At 39.5% G+C, this 18,406-nt stretch overlaps 1 protein-coding gene and 1 pseudogene across 1 annotated transcript in view; both read right to left on the bottom strand.

Annotated features, from left to right (window-relative positions):
• The window catches only part of NDC1 (NDC1 transmembrane nucleoporin), a 48,129-nt gene that overhangs the window by 18,077 nt on the left and 11,646 nt on the right, over positions 1-18,406 (bottom strand). Inside the window, exons 6-14 of the mRNA XM_046027374.1 lie at positions 17,453-17,561; positions 15,041-15,092; positions 12,255-12,390; positions 11,378-11,470; positions 9,651-9,732; positions 7,253-7,408; positions 4,030-4,275; positions 3,809-3,924; positions 1,273-1,323 (exon numbers count right to left, since the gene is read on the bottom strand). Coding sequence (XP_045883330.1) covers positions 1,273-1,323; positions 3,809-3,924; positions 4,030-4,275; positions 7,253-7,408; positions 9,651-9,732; positions 11,378-11,470; positions 12,255-12,390; positions 15,041-15,092; positions 17,453-17,561 — 1,041 coding nt within the window. The remainder of the gene's footprint in view (positions 1-1,272; positions 1,324-3,808; positions 3,925-4,029; positions 4,276-7,252; positions 7,409-9,650; positions 9,733-11,377; positions 11,471-12,254; positions 12,391-15,040; positions 15,093-17,452; positions 17,562-18,406) is intronic.
• LOC123927816 lies at positions 14,228-14,307 on the bottom strand (annotated as a pseudogene).

The raw sequence follows: 18,406 nt of genomic DNA, 5'->3' as shown, positions 1-18,406 counted from the left end.
GCACCCAACGAAGCCTATTAAATACATTGGCAAGTTACATGTCTCAACACCAAACAGGAGCGTGTACAACTCCTTATCATAAAATAGATCCACTTGCAAAACTAGAATCAAAGGCGGCCATTCACTTCCACGGAAAAAGCAGATCTCGTTCTGCATCTGCTCTGCCACTTCTTGGCTCCGTGCCCTTAGACTAGTTACTTGACCTCTCTGAGCCTCAGGTTTCCTTATCGGTAAAATGAGGACAGAGAGGTATCTCAGAGGAATGCTGTTAGAATTAAATGAGGGAACCTAAGAGGAAACAACACAGTGTACATAAGACACAAGGGTGAGTCCTCTTCCTATCCTCTGAAGTAAAACTTCGGACAACCCCTCTTCCTCTTGGTGGAAGACAAGATACCTTCCTCAGGGGGCTGATGGTTGTCCCAAAGCTCTGATGAAGAGCCTAAGGTAGATTCTTTTTGGTAAAGGTCATTGTGCTAGGTGGGATCTCCTCTGCCACCAAAGTGAGAAAACAGTTTCAAGCCCTTGAAATGATTCTTTGTTCTGTGTACCTATATTGTCAGAGTCACTCTTACTCAGATCTCTCTCCCCACGGAATAAAAATGAATGATGCATGCCAGTGCCCTTGGAGTACAGTATTAGCTAATACTGTAATATCTTCAGAATGAAAGAAGCTAGACTAAAGTAACTAAAACAAAAAAAAATTCTTTCCCCTACATATGGGCAAAGGTTTAGCTCATCAAAGGATTAACATACAACAGCTGTAGTGAGTGAAAAAGGAAGGATTCTTTAGCTTCTGCCATTCAGTTACTCTCCTATGACAGCTGGAGCAGCTGACACACAAGTTGGAAAGTCATTTAGTTTGTGGCCTGAATTACAACTTTTTATCCCACACAAGCTTAACATCTGCAGCCTAATCCAGTCATCTCTCTTCTGAACACCAAACTGGCCACAAAGATTGTAGCAAGACAATGAGCCATGAGGGACTGCCATGGATTTGACCCTTTTGCAGGAAGAGGTTGCCCATCCCCACAAAGCTGCCTGCAGCCAGGAGACTCAGAAGTCCAACAGAGTCAAGCCACAGGAAGTCCCTGAGATGAGCTGGGGGTCTAGGGCAGCTCTTACTCTCACAGAGGTTCAGTGAAGCACTCTACAAAGCTGTCTGGCTTGCTAGGCTTGAGCTCAATATTTAGAAGTCAAATCCAGTCTAGTACTTCCTTTATTCTTTCATTTCCTCTCCCCCCATTCCCACGCTAAACTACATATTCTTACCTTACTGAAAAAATACATTATCAGCACCCGTTTTGATAAGAAATTCTTAACCTGAGTTGGAGAAAAGAAAGAATGAACACATTTAAAGTTTTCAGTTCTATTCAAATATAATGTTAACACATTCCCAGGTTCTTGCTGACACTACATTAAATGAAACACTTCATATCTTACAGAGAAAGAACAATATTTGCAGTAAACCACATAAGTAAATACCTTTTGTACATAAGCTGGATAACCAAGATGGATCATCTAACCTAAACTGACTTTCCATGTACACATGCTAACCTCCAAATTAGAGTTCTATGATAAAAGGAATTCAAAGTGGTTCCAGTGATATTTTCTTACTCAGTTCTCAACAACTGTCTTGAGCTTTAGCCTCTTAATAACGAAAAAGCATGTTCCCCTTACCAGAAGAAAAAAAAAAAAGAATCTTAAGATAGGAAATGGTTTTCTACTAGTTGACATTTACAAGGGAAACAATCTTCTTAGTATTAAACTGAAAGCTACATACCCCAACTGACTTGAAAGTGAATTCATGATATGGCAGGATTTATGGCATGTAAGGCAAATGGGATCCCAAGTTTGTGAAATGCTCACAGTGCCTCTATTAATCAATCATTCCATCAGCAAAGATGTTATCATTCCTCCCATCTTAAAAAAAATAAATCCTTTCCTGGGACGCCTGGGTGGCTCAGTGGGTTGGGGCCTCTGCCTTTGGCTCGGATCATGATCCCAGGGTCCTGGGTCGAGCCCCGCATCGGGCTCTCTGCTCCACGGGGAGCCTGCTTCCTCCTCTCTCTCTCTGTCTGCCTCTCTGCCTACTTGTGATCTCTGTCTGTCAAATAAATAAAATCTTTAAAAAAAAAAATCCTTTCCTTGACCCCTCAACTCCCTCCAGCTGCTAATTACCCCCATTTCTTTGCACCCCTAATAGCAAAACTCCTTGAAAGATCCAGCTTTCCTTGTGGCCCCTGATTCCTCCCCCAATCTCTCCTGGCTCCATCCAATCGGCATTCATCCCATCTGCTCCACCCAAAAGCTCATCAAGGACTCAATGACCTTAACATTGCACCCCCAGCAGTTCATCCTAGAGCGGCTCTCAGGCTACCCATCAAGCAGCACATGGCACACCACTCACTTCTCCTCTTCAGTTTCTTCCTACCTCCACAATCACTCAGTCCCCTCTGCCATTCCTCCTCATCACCCAGATGGAGTCACTAGAGGATCCCGTTCTTGCATCTTTCTTCTTCTGTATCCAATCCCAAAGAATTTTCATGGAGTCTCATGGCTTTAAATACCACCTGTATGCTGATGACTTCCAAATTACCACTTCTAACCCGAACTTTTCCCTACGCTCTAGATATATGTCTCAGTTCTTACTCGGTATTTTCAATTGGTTGTCTAATAAGTATCTCAAAATGGACATAAACCGATCTCATGATTTCCCTACCTCACCTCTACCAAATCTCCTCTTCCAGAATCATCAGCTAACTGCAACTACACTATATCAGAAGATCCTCCTGCCAACAACCTGAAAGTCAACATTGACTCTTTTACGTCACAACCAGACCATAAGCAAATCCTATTACACCTGCTTTCAAAATATACCCAGACCTTGATCACATCTTGCAGTCCCCACCACAACCACGCTGGTCACGGATACCATCAACTCCCACTAGATTACCTCAACAGCTTTACAACTGTCTCTCTGCTTCTATTCCTCCGAGAATCTTACCTCAACACGACAGCTAAAGCAGCACTTTCAAAATGTAAGGTTACATCATGTCATTCTCATGAACAAAACCATCCTGTGCCTTTCCGTCTCACTCAGAGAAAATGTGAGTCTTCAAAACAACTAATGCGCCTGATAAGCTCTGGGTGCTGCTACCTCTCTGACTTCCCCAACACCTACTGGTGTCCACACTATCCCTCACCCAAACCAAGTCCACTCCCACCTAAGACCTTTGCATTTTGCTGCTCCCCGCCTTCCGTTCAGGTTTCTAATCAGGTGTCACCCAAGCAACAAGACTTCTCGTAACTGCTCTATTCTTCTGCACAGTACTTAAGACACCAAATTTCTTCCCTTTTAAAACACATAACTGTTCATATTTTGAATATAACGTATTGGGATCCATATTATAATCAATAGCATGACATGATTTAACTGGCAACTTTTTCCTAATAGTACCCAAAATAAGTCTTACCATTAGTAGAATTTTTAATACTGAAAGAGATACAGTTTAATACATTTGCTTGTTCATCTATTTCCCTTCACTGGAATATAAACAAACAGTCAGGGGCTTTAGTTCAGTGTTTTCCCAGTGCTTAAAACCACACTCTGCATATATAAAGAACTCAGCAAATATTTCTTAGATGAAAGAATTCACAGAGCAAAGGCATCACATTAGGTGAAGTCATATGAAGTTGCAACTTACACAGCTCCAAACCAGTCAAATACCAGCAACTTCATATGAGTCAATCCTGGATGCTCTCAATGATACATGCGAATATAAATCCTATAACCATATCGCCCTACCTGTTCACGTTTATTCTGAATCCATGAATAAATCATACTGGGCTGTCTTGCTGTCTTACCCTCAGCACTAACAGAGGTACATGGAGAAGGATTAGAAAATTCAGTCATTTGCTGATCTAAAGAAAACAAAAAACAAAACAAAAAACCAAGAAGGTGAAAACTCGGGTCATCTGAGTCTCTGTAACTACGACATTTCAAATTTTAGAAAACAGTCCCCTTACCAGAAGCAGAAGTCCACAATCTTGGCCCTCTTCTTATGAGCTGAGAACTCTGAGGGGACCCATAGCAGGTATTTACATCAAAAATTCCAGCCATCCGATTCACCACACTAGAGCCAAACGGGCTTCCAAGGGGGCTGGCAACATCAGGCGTAGACAGTTTGGGGGAAAACAGTGACATCTTAACTAACGGTGGCACTGAAGGCCGAGGCATCTGGCTGGACTTTGGGGTCTGAAAAGTAGTTTCTTCTGTAAAAGAACAGATCCAGTGCTGAAGAGGCAGCCTGAACAAACTGCACCCATCTTGGGTTTGGGTTTCGTGCATTTACCCAAGGCTCAGGAACGGGTTTCCTTTGGGTTTATGTCCTCAACATCCAGCTTTCACTGCTGCAGCTCAGTGACCGCTGGTGGAACACTCTGCACCCCCTTCTGTTAGATTGGTGCAGCCTTGCTTGTTTTCTCCCCCCAGAGAATATCTTCAGCTTCAAGGTCAGTTTCTCTAAATCTAAGGTGTGTTGAATGAACTTACCAATTTACATTTTACTTCCAAACGGCAAGTTCAATGACTGCACTGGAGTATGCCCAATGCTACTGCAAGTGCCTACTGCAGCTGCCACTTGACTAAAGCAGACCTATACTGTGAAAGTGTACTGATAAAGGTGCACACTTATCCATTTTCCACAGCATTTTTTTTTAAATATTTTTTATTTAATTATGCAACAGAGAGAGATCACAATCAGGCAGAGAGAGAGAGAGAGAGAAGCAGGCTCCCTGCTCAGCAGAGAGCCCGATGCGGGACTCGATCCCAGGACCCTGAGATCATGACCTGAGCGAAGGCAGTGGCTTAACGCACCGAGCCACCCAGGCTCCCTTCCACAGCATTTTTTTGAGTTAATAAAAGTCACACCAGAGATGAATTTGCCCAGGATCATCTACAAATAGGATCTGTAAACACCTTGCTCAACAATGATCTTATCACCACCAATTTATAGATTCTGTTGTATAAAAACAAAGGAATATTTTTCCAGCCACTTCAGTACATGGCACAAAGACAAATAAATTACACTAGTATTCTATCTTCTTAATAACACCGCCATAAGGGGCACCTGGGTGGCTCAGTGGGTTGAGTGTCTGCCATCGGCTCAGGTCATGATCCCAGGGTCCTGGGATCCAGTCCCATTGGGCTCCCTGCTCAGCGAGGAGCCTCCTTCTCCCTCTCCTTCTGCCCCTCCCCCTGCTTGTGCTTATGCTCATGCTCATGCTATCTCTCTCTAAGAAATAAAATCTTAAAAAAATAAATATATATATATATGCATATAAGTATATATATACAAAACCACCATAAAACATCAAACATTTAAAGTGCCAAACTTTGGAAATATTTGATGAATCAATTTAAAAATTAAGACAGAGCTTTTTACATTTTACCCAATTAGAAACAAATTTGACTGAGCAATGGAATGTGACAGCAACTTAAAGCAATGCACAATTCCTGTTTGATCAGACCCACGACTCCCCTCACTAAGCCAGGGTTACAATGATCTAACATGCTAATGTGATATAACTAGCCTATTTAAAATCCTCTAATGGCACTCTGTCCCTACAAAATGCAAACTCCTACTTGGACATACAAGGCCTCCTCCCATTATCTACCATCAACCTACCCATTCAAACTCCTTTGTGACAGGCTTCCTTTTAGCAGTTACATTGTCTTGTCATTATTTATGTGCCTCCCACCAGAAGTCAGTTCTAAGAATGTTTTTTCATCTTTTAATCTCTGGCTTCTAGCACATTGCTTGGTATATAGTAAGCATTCAATAAATATTTGTTGAATAAAAGAAATGCTAATCCAAATGTTGAGAACAACAGAGACACTCTAGAATCTTTTACAGTCTGACATTCATGGTCTTACTTAAATCATTTTTCATTTGTAATCTCTTTGTTTTTGGTCTATGGCCCCTCCAGAGTAATGATGCTTGCTGTGACCCATACAGGGATTTTTTTTTTTAAGATTTTTTATTTATTAATTTGACAGACAGAGATCACAAGTAGGCAGAGAGGCAGGCAGAGAGAGGGGGGAGGAAGCAGGTTCCCCACTGAGCAGAGAGCCCGATGTGGGACTCGATCCCAGGACCCTGGGATAATGACCTGAGCCAAAGGCAGCAGCTTTAACCCACTGAGCCACCAGGCACCCCCATACAGGGATTTTTTTAAATATCAAGATTAATTGCCAATTAAAAAGTGGAAAATTTGGGCGCCTGGGTGGCTCAGTTGGTTAAGCGGCTGCCTTTGGCTTGGGTCATGATCCTGGAGTCCCGGGATCGAGTCCTGTGTTGGGCTCCCTGCTCAGCGGGGAGCCTGCTTCCCCCTCCCCCTCTGCCTGCCTCTCTGCCTACTTGTGATCCCTTTTCTCTCTGTGTCAAGTAAATAAATAAAATCTTAAAAAAAAAAAAAAAAAGTGGAAAATTTCACCCACAATATTTATAGCTTTCAGGCTTCACCTAATGGCAGGGAGGGGGGATGTGGCACAGAACACCAGGTCCAAATTCCCACAGGGGAACAGTGGACTGAAGCTTACCCCTTCCCTGTCAGGTGAAGCCAGTGCTCTCAAGTTTACCACATTCCTCACCCAGCCAGTTTTGCTCATTTTCATTCAAGGCCTGCCTCCAAAAGGCATGTGGATGTTAAGGCCTTTCATCAGTCTAACATTCCTAGGCCTCTTCTACTTAAGGAATTTGGTCAAATAGCCTCAGTCCCTCCACTGTACTTCTCAGCTTCCATCTTTCAAATATCCTATGAAGCTATCTTAAAACAATGAACGTGATGGTCCCACGGCGAAATTGCTCATTCACTGCAGGTGCTCTCCTCTGGGCATTGTCCAGCAACTACCTGTCTCGGAGATACTGGGACGAGAACAGCACCCACCCAGTATGACATATAATGCTTCACCTGGCTCTGCACTCGAGGAAGCTAAAGGCTTCTATCGGATGGGCCACAGTTTGTTAGCATTTCTAACACCACGGACACAGCAGACTTAATTTCTTCAATCTATAGTGATACCCAGCCTTTTTCTTGGTTCAGTACAATATTCCATGTATTAGATCAATTTTCCCTAAAAATACATCCCTCACAGTCATGTATACATACCCTGAGATTAACTACTGCCACGTTTCTTAGGGGAAAAAAATGTACATGCTTTGCCTTCTCACAGTAATATAGGAATTACCTGGAGAATTTGATTTCTTGGGTTCCACGGAGTATGAGGACACCATTCTCCCATTCGTAGCAGCGGCTTCTTGGTAGAGAACCAGTTTTTGAGTCATATCATTTAAAAGATTCAAACACTCCCTTGAAATGGCTGTCCAGTTGTGGGGATGTCCACCTAGGAGGTCCACATCCAGCTTTTAAAATGTACATAATCTTACAGTCACCTTCTCAAAGTGAGGAGAAAATTCAATAAGAAACACTACATGGCAGGGGCACCTGGGTGGTTTAGTTGTTTAAGTATCTGCCTTCGGCTCAGGTTATGATCTTGGGGTCCTGGGATGGAGCCCTGCGTCAGTCTCCCTGCTCAGTGGGAGTCTGCTTCTCTGAACTCTGTCTCTCCCCGCTCCACTCATGTGCAAGCACGCTCCCTCTCTAATAAATAAATAAGATCTTTAAAAAAAAAATGCTATAACACTTTGCATTAGGGCCCACTTTCCTTGGCTAAGCTACTATTTATACTCCTGTCATCTAGTACACAGCAGGAGTTCAATAAATATTTGGGCAAAATAATTTTCCAAAAAGTCTACGAGCAAAAGCTTGCTATTTTAGCATAAAACAAAACAAAACCAAACAAAAAACTCTTATACTGGCTGCTAAAAATAAAGCAAAACACTAGAGTATGGGTTCGGTGAAAAAGAGGATTACTTCCTTAGCACCACTGAACAGACTAAAGGCTAAGACAACGAAAACAAGCATGGCTAATGAGAGGCAACCCATGACCCCCAGTTACCTATATAAACTGTTGTGTCTGGCCCACTATGTTTTCTTACATTTTCATTAATAACAGCCCCTATTTGTTATTATATCTGTAGGAATAACACAGATAACAATCATACTTGATAATATGATAACAATCATACTTTACACTTCAAGAATTTACATTCTTTATTATTTAATAAACTACTGCAATCCACAATCTTGTAAAAATTCCCTTACTTCTCATTATCTCTTCATTTTCTAAGACCTTTATCACCACCTATAGCTGCCATGTAAAAATCAACCAACTAATCAATCTTTTTATGTTAAAAATAGCTGAGGAGTCCACTGAAAACTGGTTTCCCCAGCCTGGGTGACATATAATGCTCCTCCTCTCCCTTAGGTCCCTCCCTAAACATTGTCCCCATTTACAGCTCGAGAGGAACACAACTTAACCTGCATGCAAACAAAATACTCCATCAGTAAGTTTCAGAAGGTTTTGTACTGCTATTAACTAAGGAACTATGTAATGGTTGAGTAAAATTTTAATAATACACCCTAGAATGTAAGTTCTCTGGCAGAGAACATGTCACCCTGTTACGGTTTACTGGAGTAACTGGTGAAATTATTTAATGCATAGAGAATTCCTTGGTGAACCTAAGTCTGATAGAAAAGACTTGGTTAATTTTCCACAGCATCAGCTCTGGATGTTTCATGCTACTAAAAAGAGAGTGTGGCTCAATCATTTAAGCTTTCATGTAACTGAATTTCATTTCCATGTAACACTTAACTATAGAGGTTTCTTTTAGAATGTGGGAATTGGCAAGCATAGTAAAAAAATGAAAAGCTGATTACAGAGATGAAAAGCTACCTATGTTCCCTATTCTCCATTGGTGACTGGGCTGAGATGCTTTCCATCCAGGAACAAGGGAGAGCACTGGCATGTTTATAATAAGTAAAAATGGAGAAGCCTTTCAGAGTTGCCAAAAGCATCCTTGGTCACTATCAAATCTAGTACTCTTACTTTTTTTTAAAGGGAGGGTCAAAGTACATTGGGGAAGGTATGTGCTGTGGTGAGTGCTGTGAAGTGTGTAAACTCAGTGATTCACAGACCTGTACCCCTGGGGCTAATAATACATTATATGTTAATAAAAAAATAAAAATAAGAATAAAAAAATAAAAGGAGGCAAAGTAGCATGGCAGAAGGAGGGAGCTCTGTACTTGGGAGTCAAGGGACAAAATTTCTTACTCTATGACATTAACTTTATGTAAGCCACTTAATCTCTCTGAGACTTAGATCCCCCATCTAGGGATTAGACCACCTGATTTTCAAGACCCTTTGTAGCATTAAAACTTTGAGGATTCTTAAACTGTACTCTTCTGCCCTAAAACTGTCAACCTACCTCATAATTTTTTCAGGTTAAGGGAATGAGGCTGCTGAAGAAGATAACATATAAGAGTTTAAAAATACTTTTCTGGAAATGTAACTTCTGACCACAGCAATGGTGGTTAGAATCTTACTTACATAAGATTTAAATCAATACTTCACTTAATGGACTCACAGCTGTGTGATATTGTATTAAACACATCTCTCTCACCAAAAACTTTGAGTGGAACACTTTCTGCATACACATGCCTGTGTCTGTTACTTTAAGCAATACCTGGCTGGCTAAGGCTAAAAACTTCTTGTCTTCGTGAAGGAGAATACTGAGAAAGCAACATCAGGTCCTGCAATGCCAAATACTAAAAAGAAAAAAAAATACACATTATTTAATTTTTTTAACTTCTATATAAAAATCTTATTTATGAATTAGGCTCAGCATTATATATGTAATGGGAAATTAGTTGAAATTTTTCATGAAGGAAATACTCTTCCACTTTCTAGACTCCCAGAACTTTCCTACCTCTACCTTCTGTAGGCTGCCCCACTCACTGGAGGCTCCAGCTACAGATCTTTGTGTCTTTTCCCACTTCTTTTTTTTTTTTTTTAACATTTTTTTTTAAGAGTTTATTTATTTGACAGACAGAGATCACAAGTAGGCAGAGAGGCAGGCAGATAGAGAGGAAGGGAAGCAGGCTCCCTGTTGAGCAGAGAGCCCGACGACGGGCTCGATCCCAGGACCCTGGGATCATGACCTGAGCCGAAGGAAGAGGCTTTAACACACTAAGTCACCCAGGCGCCCCTCTTTTCCACTTCTATGGTGGGAAACTTAAAACATCACTTCCTCCTGGAACTTCCCAGGTTCCCCCACACAAACATATACTCACACAGCTCTCAACTGTGGCACTTAACATAATTTATTGTAACTACCTGTCTCCTTGTTTCATGTGGTTCCCCCCACTAAACTGTGAGGCAAAGATAGCGTTTTACTTGCTACCACATCCAAAGGCAGTGCTGGGCACACAGCAGACTTTTGTAATAAATTAGTCATAATTGATGTTTAAAGATAATCAGAACCTCAGTGGGTCATTTTCTTATCAATTTACAACTTTCCTAGAGTGTATTCCAAACTCTGGGTTCCATTTTCTTCGAATTCTTTTTTAAGCACTATGATCTCTTAACAGAATCACATATATTATAGATCTACTTTACAATTTCAAAATGCAATTTAAATCAAAACAAGTTATTCTCACTTAATTTGTGAGCTTACTACAGCTTCTTTAAACTCTTTTCATTAAAATTGATTTTAGGGGGCGCCTGGGTGGCTCAGTGAGTTAAAGCCTCTGCCTCCAGGTCGGGTCATGATTCCAGGGTCCTGGGATCAAGCCCCAAGTCGGGCTCTCAGCTCGGCAGGGAGCCTGCTTCCTCCTCTTTCTCTGCCTGCATCTCTGCCTACTTGTGATCTCTGTCTGTCAAATAAATAAATTAAATCTTAAAAAAAAAAAAAAATTAAAAAATGATTTTAGGATCATTATCATTATCTATTTTGAGTTCACTGTATGTGTACACCTACATACCTTTGATCGTAACAGCCAACAATACTACATGAGTAAAAATACACCTTGACTCATGATAAAAACAACAACAAAACAAACAAACGAAAGACGGTATTTTGTTTTGCTACCATGAGGAGTTTGTGAAAAGCTAACACACACGGTTGTATATCATGGTATTTCATGGTTGAAACTATTTTTATATCTATCCTAAATACAGTTTAGTTTAGCTTGTACAAATACACTGAAATATATTCTTGTATTTTAGCCACTTGGAATGAAAACTGAAAAAGTAAATAGCATTCAATGTAGCATGTAGTTGATTTTTTATAATATTGGTACTAGAATATTCTAGGCCCTCAAAAAATGTATCAAACACACTGCATATTAAGTCCATTCCATAAGACAAGTTAGAGGTGACTGTATAAAGACACAAAATGTACAGTTCAGGTACCTTAACGATGAGGGGAGGATTGCTGTTTAAAACCTTCGGGAGGCATTCATCTGACTCTTCTGAAAATGGTGGCTGAACAGGGAACAGATGAGCCTACAAATATAATCAAATATAAAGACTATGAAATGATGATTTTCTTGACTTTATTACATTCAGTAACTTCACGCTAACTGTAATTTATTACAACAGGAGATAACACAACAAATTAGTATCTTCGGTGTTTTAATAACAGCTTGCATTAAAATTAAATATACCCAAACACACTACTTTCTAAAATGTTACTTTCCCAATTTTATTAGATCTCTGGCTGCCAAAAATGAAACAAATATTCTCTGAAGCCACTGAAGGATACAAACCTACAGAGATGGTAAAATGAAACATTCATTTTCTAAGACAAACACTTGTATGACAAAGACAACGGAAATCCCATTCATTTAAAATCATTTCATTACAAAATTTAAAACTTTCTCTCAAAGAACAATTATTGTCTTACATTAAATATTTTAATAGTAGTAATATCAATAGCACAAAAAACTGATTTAAAATTCAGGCATTTAGTATGTGCTCAATAGAGAAACGGAAACCTTCAGAATAGAATTACACTACAGATAAAACAAAGTAAGCTCCACTAGCAGTTCACTCAGTTTAGTTGCCAAAAATCAAGAACAGTAACACTGTTCCTTACAGACACAGACAGCAGAAACACAGTAAATTATGGTTACAAATGATACATCCCTAATGAAGTCTCAGCAAAGAGACCGAAACCCAACTTACTCAAAATGGCTCTGGGCACAAGAGCATACTGCTCAGTGCTCTGCTATAAATAAGTCTGTGCACTCCCAAACACAAAAGCATCAACAAAAAACTCAATACAAACCTCTGTGGCAAAGATTTTGAAGAGTATCCATGAGATATACCAAGTCATCAGAAGAAAGACACCACATAGCCAGACATGGTAGAGTAATGAGAGATTGAGGAGGCCACGCACAGTGTCAAGAGGCCTGTGAAACTGCCTATGAAAGCAGAAATTACTGTTTAATCCTATGAGGAAAATACAATCTAAGCATTTAATAGACTTGGGCCTCATAATGAAAAACAAATAAATCTTACTTCTAAATAATAATGGTGATATTAGACGCCTTTCCTTTTGCACCCCATAAAATTCTCTCCCTGATACCTTCTTATGAACTACACAAGGGAGATTTAAAGGAAGAGCAGACCTAAATTTGTGCTCAGTTTCTTGTGTTCCAAATCTTCACTGTCATTTACTATGAAGGAAGAATGAGTCAAGCCTATAAACCAACCCCTAGAGACTGGGTAAAATTTTACTATTGTTACTTTGTAGTTTAATACATAACCCATTCAACAGGACTAGCACCTCTCCTGGGCCAGATTTCAGCTCTATCTGTACACCCTAAAAACAGTTCCACAATAGTTAACAAGACATCGCACTATCTAAAAATCACAATCTTTACTTTTAAAATAATTTAAGAAACTGTTAGAAGGCTAAAAGAAGTGGCACCTGGGTAGCTCATTTTATTGAGGATCTGATTTCAGCTCAGGTCATGATCTTGGGGTCCTGGGATCAGCCCCCTGGGGCTGTGCTCAGCAGGCCGTCCACTTGTCCCTCTTACTCTGCCCCTCCCCACACCGCACATGCACTCTCTGTCTCTCTGTCTCTCTCTCAAATACAATCTTTAAAAAAAAAAAAAAAAAAGTGAACAATCACTGTTTTACCAAAACATTGAACAGATAAATAGGCAGAGTCATCAAAGTCCTACAACCACACAACTAGCATTTTTTTTCAAGATATTATTTATTAATATGGCAGAGAGAAAGATCACAAGTAGTCAGAGAGAGAGAGGAGGAAGCAGGCTCCCTGCTGAGCAGAGAGCCCGATGCGGGGCTCGATCCCAGGACTCTGGGATCATGACCTGAGCCGAAGGCAGAGGCTTAACCCACTGAGCCATCCAGGCGCCCACAACTAGCATTAAAAATAGGATTAGAACCTCTGGCTCTGCCATTTATCAGGGCTGTGATTGTGTTAACTGGTTGACATAACCCACCTCAACTTCTTCCATATATTAGTGGCAGAATCTCTTTCTACCTCTTATGGCTATTGTGAGATTTGAAACACTTTATATTAGGAGTGCCCAGCATAGTACTTAACATTTTCTGGGAAGAAGCAAGTTATTTTCAGATTTTTAGTAAATTTTTGTAAGGTTGTTTTTTTTTTTATTTATTTGACAGACAGAGACCACAAGTAGGCAGAGAGGCAGGCAGAGAGAGAGGGAAGCAGGCTCCCTGCTGAGCAGGGAGCCCGATGCAGAGCTCAATCCCAGGACCCTGGGACCATGACACAAGCCGAAGGCAGAGGCTTTAACCCACTGAGCCACCCAGGAACCCCTTTAGTAAATATTTATTGAGGGCCCACCATTATTAAGGACTGTATATTAGGCACTGCCCTATAAACAAAATACATTTTAAGTGAAAGAAAAAAAAGTACTATATTAAATTACAATCAAAATATCATTATTATTTTTCTTTTTCCATTTGACCCAATGTAAAATTCGGATTAACATAATAAATGACTCATGCATTTAGTTTCATATCTAGCAATTAAGCAGAAGACAAAACTAAATTTTATCTAGGAATTTTTTTTTAAAAGACTTTATTTATTCAACAGAGAGAGATCACAAGTAGGCAGAGAGGCAGGCAGAGAGAGAGAGGAAGAAGCAGGCTCCTCGCCAAGGAGAGAGCCCGATGTGGGGCTCGATCCCAGGACCCCTGGAATCATGACCTGAGCTGAAGGCAGAGGCTTTAACCCTCTGAGCCACCCAGGCACCCCTACCTAATTGATTATTTTCAATTAGCAATAATCGCGCCTCGGATAAACCTCATTGGCTACGATACTGCCACTGCGCAAAGCTACCTAGGAATTTTTAAAGTTAGAAATTGAAATTCATAATGTAGGAACCATAATATCTTAAGCACCCACAAATATCAGTATCTTCACTCCTGAAAAATGGTATTAGTTAAATCCATATACGATGAACAAAAAAAATCTCACAGTAGAATAATCAATAATTAAAAGAACAAATACCACTAGAGAAATTTACACTTACTTGCCAAGTAAAGATTAAAGCTTTAACTATGTGCAAAGGACATTGGGAATAACTAGAGCAATACACCCGAGTGCTACCCCTCAATTGCCACTTAATGACCTTCAACTGGTCCCATGACCCTGATCAATTTTGGCTTCCTTAGAGGCAAAATTAGAATAATACCATAGCACTGTGCTGGCCTACTACAACATAGCGGAGAATGATGACTGAGGAGAAAAGCAAAAGAGAGGTATGTCCATGCAACTCAAGAAGCTCACGTTTTCATAATACAAAAGCTATATCTAACGAAGAACAAATTATCATTGCTGACTTCCAGGTAGAGAAACTGGGTGACTAGAGACTGGAGCAAAAGGATTCTTTTTAACTATATGCCCTGTTTTATGGCATTGGAATTTTAAATTATGTGAGCCAGGTATATTCCAAAATGAACACAATTATTTAAAGGCTAACTCTGAACACCACCATCTGGAAGTGGCAAACACCTAAAAAGGATGGAAACTAGCAGTGTTAAAAATCAGACTTTTCATCTGTCACTTACTCATCTATCTGAAGATCCATCGCGGTGCTGATCCAAGCTTTGGGAATATGGCCTGAAAGGAAAAAAATACCATGCTATGAACATAAAAGTTAATACAGCAAATCTTAACCATGCTTTAGTATGAGGTTGATGAGATAACCAAGTAGACACCAAGACCTTGGTCAGAATACTACATTGTTTGATTAGGAATGGACAGAAGGAGTGCCTAAAAGGCTCCATCAGTTAGGCATTCAATTCCTGATTTCAGCACAGGTCATGATCTCAGCCCTTGGCTGAGAGATCAAGCCTGACGTTCTGTGCTCAGCAGGGAGTCTGCTTGAGATTCTCTCTCCTTCTGCTCCCTAAGACTCCCACTCTCCCTAAAATAAACAAATAAATCTTTTAAAATGGTCAGGAAAAGAGAATAATTTCTAAATACAGAAGCCCTTGCTTTGCACAGGTCAGATTATGTACATATTTCAGTCATATTTCAGTGGCAGTTAAGTTAAATCATAACAGTCCCCCAACAACACAATTCAAATTTCAGTTACCACGGTATATTTACTGTGAGCAACTGAACATAGTACTTCTAGCTTTTCGGTACACAAATCAGTATGTAGGTAATGGATACACACCATAATTTGTGACTAATCACATCCCTTCTTTCTAAGTCTGTTGGTGACTGGTCATTCAGTTCAGGCATAGGCAGCAAAACATGGGATTGTGCTGCCTCTTTGTCTCCCTGAAAAGCCCACACAACATTTTACAAAAACGAATAACTGAAAGAGGACACTGGCCAAAAAGACCAAAGTGAAACAAAGAATGAAAAGTGGTAACACTTGAAATGAAACCTGAATGGAACATAAGGGGGTTATAGAAGTTACAGCTGACCACGGAAATGCTGACTGGCTGCTGTGTCAGCCCAGTTGTACAATATAATTGTAGGGAACATCCAGACTCATGGTAGCAGGTTAATAAAGAACAACCAAGTGTTAATATTAAATGACAATTATAAGAGAAATGTAGAAAAATGGGTTATATAAACTATAAGTGAAGGAAGTAGACAACAAAATGGCCTATGCCCAGTGAGAACAACTCTAAAATTATTCCACAGAAAGTTATATAGGTATCCCCTGCTTTTCCAAAGTTTGTGTTATGTCACTTCACTTTTATGAAAGGCCTATGCTAGCACCTGCTTTCACCAACTGAAAGAAATCCAAATTTACAAATAAGGCACAAAAGGGAAAACAGCATTCAGCACTTGTTTTGTCCCAAGCCAGAGCTGTCACTGCACAGAAGCAGGGCATCCTGAATGGTGAGAAGGGTGCAGCCAAGTTCCTAACCTGGGAAGTACACTCAGCATCTCAGCATCAAGCCTCCAGAGCTTTCAACTGTGTCTGGGAGCATCTGTGCTTTATCCCCATTTGCTTTGTGCATCAGTTAGCAAGATGTGTCCGAAGGCATTAGAAAAGCCTGAGAGAGGTTATTTTGGGGGTTTGGAGCTGCTCAAAGATCTTTTCATATAAATTAAAGCTAATTGCTTCTTCACTTTGTGCCATTTGGCTTACAGAAGGTTTCATAGGAACTCTCTACTTTCAGATGGTGGGGGAAACCCATAGTCTGAAAAGAGTATTTTAGGATGTTGAATTTTGTTTATATATTATTATGTGTTGCTATTGAGCTTAATGTTTTCCACTCAACTTGAACTGCTCATCGTATTAAATAAGTACATCTATTTTTGTACTTAGAATTCATATTAACAAATTCTATAAGGTTCCCTCAGCAGCAGGATATTTCTAATATATTAGTACCAAGTTACAAAAAGTTATAAAAAGGAGTAGTTTATTTATAGAATAATATAAAATATTTTTAAAAAGCATTTTTTATTGTAGTAAAAACCACATAACAAAATTTATCATCTTAACCTTAAGTGTACACACACTATATGCAATTTGTGCAACAGATTCGTTAACTTTTTTATCTTGCAGACTGAAACTCTCTACCCGCCAAGCAACAACCCTCCTGTTCCCCTTCCCACACAGCCCTGCCAAGCACAATTCTACTTTCTGTTTCTAAGAGTCTGACTACTCAAATAATACCTCAGATAAGTAGAATCACGCAGTATTTGTCTTTTTGCAACTGGCTTATTTCACTTAGTATGTCCTCAAGGTTCATCCATGTTGTAGCTTGTGATAGGATTGCCTTCTTTTTTTAAGGTTGAATTATATCCCATTGTATGTATATACCAAATTTTCTTTAACAGTATTGTTCTTTAACTAAACACTCTATGAAAATCTAAACAATGAATCAGTTGGACTAATCACATACCTACAATTAAGAAACATACAAATACAATCAAAAATGACTTTGCACCTGACATTTTCTGAGCAATAAGCTAACACATACACTGTATCAAAAAGCAGAAATTCTTACCAAGAAAATAATACAGGATGCAAAAATTCCTAACCAGGAACAGTGATTCCACACAACTATGCTTAACTAACAAGAGCAGAGATCTCCTGAAACGTAAGAACTTGTATTGCTATGAAAAAAGAAGAAAAACAGAATCAAATGACACATCCAAGTAGAGGTTCAATTTTATTTTAAAGCAAGCACATAACTAAAACAGTCCACATATAAAAAACATAATCACTGTATAAAAAAGACAAAGTTTATTCCAAAGGTTAAAAAATCAGTAATCTCTGATGATAAAATATTTAATATTTACATTATACAACATCTCATTGATACAAGAGCAGAAATGACATAATTAACAATACTGATCTATACGTATAGTAAGGACTACAGAGACGGAGTAAGCACAAAAAACATATGACCAGGACAACAGCGCTAACATTCTTTGGTTCTTTAGCAGGTACTACTCTAAGTACAACCCTATAAAGAAGGTTCCATTATTATCTGCATCTTATTTATGAGAAAACCGAGGCACACTGAACCAATCATCAGTTAGCAAAAGGAAAACCTGACATTTTAACCCAGGCAGGCCAGTTTCAGAGAATGTAATCTTAAATATAATGTATACACTGCCTCTACACTGTTTTTAAATGCTATCTGCAAGAAAAATAGGAGGCAAAAGAAGACACTAGACTGAGTCAGGAGACCTGAGTTCTAGTGCTTCTCTCTGCAGCACTGAACAAGGCATGTCTCCAATTACGTGTGCGGTAAGAAGGATGACCCAGCTGAACAGTGCACTAATGAGTAGTACCTTCAACTCTAACAACCTAAGAAAGAAATATTAAGAAAAAATGTGAAATGCTTTTTTCCTGATAAAACTAAGCTTCTTATGAAATAAAGATTATTTGTCCCCCCTCCCATTCCTGCCCCAAAAATACCAATGGAAAAAAAGTATTTTTAAATTATTGGAAA

Source organism: Meles meles, chromosome 1 (assembly GCF_922984935.1).
Source record: "Meles meles chromosome 1, mMelMel3.1 paternal haplotype, whole genome shotgun sequence".
Lineage (NCBI taxonomy): Eukaryota > Metazoa > Chordata > Mammalia > Carnivora > Mustelidae > Meles > Meles meles.
The sequence above is the reverse complement of the archived record's forward strand: the minus strand, read 5'-3'. Positions and strand labels throughout refer to the sequence as shown.